Below are 5,403 nucleotides of genomic sequence, written 5' to 3' on the forward strand. Positions count from 1 at the left end.
CTTCTACTCCTCTTATGACTTGTTGCCTCTCAAATCAATTTTCCGGGTTTTCATTCCTGTTCTCAATGTCATTTTATCATTAGCTATAGAACTATTCTATCACTTAGATTGAGTTGAGTGGAAACCATGTTGGGTTCAATATTCCTATATTCATAGCAGATATTTTCTGTTCAAGACTGCTCATGTGAGAATGTTTGTGATGTTAGTAGAAAGAAAGGTCTACATTCCAGATTAACAACAAGGAATTCATGAAGCCTGTCTCTGATGTTATACAACTTCTAATTGCATCTAATCCAGCAGATTATAAATATCACTAACTTCTGCCTAATATTGGTCTTGATGCAATAGAAATATTTACTTTTGCAGCTAGATTCCAGAATCTTTCATTTTGCCATAATGTTCCTATAAAATGTCCATAGGCCTCTTTGTAATTTACTATGTTTAATTATTATCAAACTATATCCATTTAATTAGACTTTTGCTCACTTCCTAAGATACTGTTCAAAATGTAAAGTTTGGTTAGGAAGCACTTAATTTAATTAAGGCCTGTAAGTAATTGCCTTTAGGGCATATGAAATTTTCTATTTCCCATGCCAGAATGCATAAGAATTAGAGAAAGACATTTCATACCAGGAACAGAACAAATGATTTGAATATTCTTGTCTAAATTTTCATATATAGTTTTGGGTATGTTTCTCAATTTCCTCTTTTATTTTTCCCAATAGTTTACCAGAATCTTTAGTCCAAACCGCAACTTCTTCTTTTGAGAGACCCTTTATATTGTAAGTCTCTTAGCCTCATCTGAGTGTTTAGCTGTTGTTTCTGTGCTCTGACCTATTTGAATGACAGCAGGTCTTTGGATAACACCTTCAGTAAGAGAGACCCAAGAGGCTCCTGGAGCTTTTGAACACAGGGAGCCCTCTGACTCACAGAATGGTGAAGGAAGGGCAACCTCAAGGTAGAGGTGAGCATTCCTTTACCAAATTCAAGGAGGAAAGAAGTGTATGATGAGATTATAAGAGTCATCTGGAGAGAAGAGGTAGATAACAGATTGAAGACATAAAGTTTGGACTAACATAGTAGATTTTTGAGAAGTTGAAAGAAAGAAAAATTCCTCAGAGCTAGAAGTACTTGAAAGAATAAGAAACCAAATATTAATACAGTGGTACGAGAAGTAAAAGACAAAAAATGATGTTGTAAGAAATATGGGAATCAATGGATAAATGTAGTATTTAATAAGAAAGAATAATAAAATGAAAACTACAATTGGTTGAGGATGAGTTTTGCCTAGCTTACTTAAGACTTCTGAGCTTCTACCTGGTTATATATTACTAGAAACCTGGTGCACAAAATTTGTGCACTTGGAGGGGGGGTGGGCGTTCCTCAGCCAAGAATGCACCGTCTCGCAGTCAGGGAGCCCTCTGGAGATGTCCAATTGAAAGTTTAGAGCAGGCCGAAGCTGGCAGTCAGATATTCTTGGAACTCCTGCAGAGGTGGAAGAGGTTCCCACCACCACTGCTGTGCTCACCAGCCGTGAGCCTGGCTTCTGGTTGAGTGGCTCTCCCCCTGTGGGAACACACTGTCTACCAAGGGGCAGCTCCTGCATTGAGCGTCTGCCCCCCGGTGTCAGTGCGCATCATAGCGACTGGTCATTCCGCCGTTCAGTTGATTTGCATATTAGCTTTTTATTATATAGGATGAGAGAGTTTTTGCATTCTCTTTTTGCTTTAAGCTTAATTACTCTGAGGTCCTTTGGTTTCCTTATTGCTCTAACTTTTAGAAAGTCTGGCTTCTTGGCCCCTTGGTAATTGCATTTGTCTTGCCTCTCTGACAGAAAACGAAGTATGGTGGTTTCAAGTGAGGGTCTGGTCTGTTGCTGTGATTTCCATAGCATTCCTCAGTGCTTGCTTCATTGGGAGCTGTGTGGGTAAGTGCTTCACTGAGGTGCCACTTCTCTTGATTCCTTTCCCTGTCATGTTTTATAGAGTTTTCTTAGGATGTGCTCGCCTTTCCTCCATTGATATGTTAGCTCTTACTTAGAATGCCATGCTTTGCTTTTCTTTAAAAACAACTTTTAACTTATTTTTATTGAATTTCTTGGGGTGACATTAGTTAATAAAATCATATAGGTTTCAAGTATACAATGTAATAAAATATCATCTGCATACTGCATCATGGGCTCATGGGCCAAAGTAAAGTCTCTTTCCATCTCCTTTTATCCCCTATTGGCCCACCTACACCTCTCTTACCCCACTTTCCCTATGGTTATCACCATACTGTTGTCTGTGTCTTTGTGTTATAAATATATTTTTCAATTTTTTGAAAAATTTTTCACCTAGACCCTCATCACCTTCCCCCTGACAGCTGTTCTATATATCTATGCTTTTGTTTCTATTTTGTTTATTAACTTACTTTGTTCATCAGATTGCACATATAAGTGAGATCATACGGTATTTGTCTTTCTCTGACTTGCTTATTTCACTTAGCATAATAATCTTCAGGTCCACCATGCTGTCACAAATGGTAAATTTTCTTCCTTTTTACAGCTGAGTAGTATTCCACTGTGTAAATGTACCACAGCTTTTTTTGTTCACTCATATACTTATGGGCACTTGGGGTGTTTCCAGATCTTGGATATTGTAAATGACACTGAAATAAACATAGGGATGCATATATTCTTTCAAATTAGTGTTTCAGGCTTCCAAGAAGTAGAATCACTGGGTAAAGATGCAGTTTCTTTTTTAATTTTTAAAAGTAACTCCATACTGTTTTCCACAATGACTATACCAGTCTGCATTCCCACTAACAGTGTACTAGGGTTCCCTTTTCTCCACATTACTGCCAGCAATTGTTGTTTGTTGATTTATAGACAAAAGCCATTCTGACAGACATGAGGGGATATCTCATTATCATTTTAATCTTCCTCTCTCTGATGATTAGTGACATTAGCATCTTTTCATGTTTATTGGCCATTGTATGTCCTCTTATGAGAAGGGTCTATTCAGGTCCTTCACCCATTTTTAAATTGGGTTTTTGGTCTTTTTGGTGTTGAGCTGTATGCATTCTTTATATATTTTGGAAGTTAACCCCTTATCAGATGTATCATTGGAGAATTTATTTTCCCATACAATGGGATCCCTTTTCATTTTGTTGATGGTTTCTTTTGCTATGCAGAAGCTTTTTAGTTTGATGTAGTCCCATTTCTTTATTTTTTCCTTTGTTTCCCTTGTCCCAGGAGATATATCAGAAAAAATATTCCTATGTGAGATGTCCAAGATTTTACAACTTATGTTTTCTTCTAGGATTTTTATGGTTTCACAACCTACATTTAAATATTTAATCCATTTTGAGTTTATTCTTTTCTATGGTGTAAACTGGTGGTCTAGTTTCTTTTTCTTTCTTTTCTTTTCTTTTTTGCATGTATTTGTCCAATTTTCCCAGCACCATTTATTGAAGAGCCTATCTTTACCCCATTGTACGTTCTTGCCTCCTTTATCAAATATTAATTAGGCATGCATGGGTTTATACCTGGGCTCTCTCTCTCTCTCTCTCTTTTAATCCTTACACAAGAATATATTTTCCATTGATTTTTAAAGAAAGGGAAAGACAGAGAGAAATATCGATGTGAGAGAAACACATCAATTGGTTGCCTTCTGTAGTTGGGGCTCGAGACAGGAGGAGCCTGCAACCGAGGTACATGCCCTTGACCGGAATCAAACCTGGGACATTCAGTCTGCAGGCTGATGCTCTATCCACTGAGCCAAACCGGCTAAGGCTGAGCTCTCTGTTTTGTTCCATTAATTTATATGCCTGTTCTTGTGCCAATACCATGCTGCTTTGATTACTTATGGCCTTGTAGTATAGGTTAATACCAGATATTGTGATACCTCCAACTTTGTTTTTCTTAAGATTGCTGAGGCTACTCAAGGTCTTTTGTGGTTCCATATAAATTTTTGGAATATTTGTTTTAGATTTGTGAGATATGCCATTGGTATTTTAATAAGAGTTACATTTAACCTATTGATTGCTTTAATGATGTTAATTCTATCTATCTATCAATACAGTATATTCTTCCACTTATTTGTATCTTCCTCAATTTCTTTCTTCAGTATCTTATAATTCCTATAGTACAGATCTTTTACCTTCTTGGTTACATTTATTCTTAGGTACCTTATTTTTTTTTTTTTGGTGAAGGGGTTTGTTGCAATAGCAAATGGAATGGTTTCTTAATTCCTCTTTCTGATAGTTCTTTACTGGTGTATAAAAATGTCACCAATTTCTGAATATTAATTTTGTATCCTGCTACTTTGCTGAGTTCATTTATTAGATCTAGTGTTCTTTTGTTTGTTGGTTTGTTTGGTTTTGGTGGAGGCTTAGGGTTTTCTATATACAATATTATGTCACCTGTGAATAATGACAGTTTTTCTTTCTCCTTTCAATTTTCATGTCTTTTATTACTTCTTCTAGTCTGGTTGCTGTGGAATAGAGATGCAGAGGAATAAAATATTTCTTTACTGTTTCATTTGTTTCCAAATAAATATTTTAAGTATATATTGTGAGAAATCTCAAAGACTTTTTTCTTTCTAATGTACAGTTTGCTTCTTTATTCACTGATAAGATGATTAAAAATAGTTATTGTATAGCCTGGAAGTGAAACTGATTTTATATGTCAAATGGGCCCATTTGAAGTTTCTTTGAGATAAATAAATCTCATAGTGTTTATTACACCACAAATAATTATCACCAAAGTTAGAACCTGCTTTATTTTTTATGGTCAAGAGCAACAGAGGAGGAGGCTCAAGGAAAGTTATTTTATTTTTATCAAGAAGAAGCAGATATTCAGGTCTCCTGGACATAGGCTAAGAGAAAGGTAGAAAGGTTTCACAGTAGTGAGCTTCAGAAGTAGAAGGTCAAGGCAGAAATGAGTCAAGAATAAATTCAGGACCCACGAGAGAACAAGTCTTTTTATTATTATTAATAATACTAGAGGCCCGGTGCACAAAAATTTGTGCACTCGGCGGGGGGGTGGTCCCTCAGCCTGGCCTGTGCCCTCTCACACTCTGGGACCCCTTGGAGGATGACCACCTGCTGGCTTAGGCCTGCTCCCCGGGAGATTGGACTTAAGCTGGCAATCAGACATCCCTCTGGAAGCCCGGCAGCCCTCGGGGGATGTCCACTTGCCAGCAGGAACCAGGTCTAAGCTGCAGTCGGACATCCTTAGCACTGCTGAGGAGGCAGGAGAGGCTCCCACCACCACTGCTGTACTGGTAGCCATCAGCCTGGCTTGTGGCAGAGCAGAGCTCCCCCATGTGGGAGTGCACTGACCACCAGAGGGCAGCTCCTGCATTGAGCGTCTGCCCCCTGGTGGTCAGTGTGTGTCATAGTGACCAGTCATTCCCAGTC

General features: G+C 37.9%; 1 protein-coding gene across 1 annotated transcript in view; it reads left to right on the forward strand.

Moving 5' to 3' along the window:
• Positions 1-788: 788 nt before the first annotated feature.
• Positions 789-5,403, forward strand: part of LOC102262864 (C-type lectin domain family 6 member A) — a 12,250-nt gene continuing 7,635 nt past the window's right edge. Inside the window, exons 1-2 of the mRNA XM_014536249.1 lie at positions 789-964; positions 1,835-1,927. Coding sequence (XP_014391735.1) covers positions 934-964; positions 1,835-1,927 — 124 coding nt within the window. The 5' untranslated portion in view covers positions 789-933. The remainder of the gene's footprint in view (positions 965-1,834; positions 1,928-5,403) is intronic.

Source organism: Myotis brandtii, unplaced genomic scaffold (genome assembly GCF_000412655.1).
Source record: "Myotis brandtii unplaced genomic scaffold, ASM41265v1 scaffold1579, whole genome shotgun sequence".
Taxonomy (NCBI): Eukaryota; Metazoa; Chordata; class Mammalia; order Chiroptera; family Vespertilionidae; genus Myotis; species Myotis brandtii.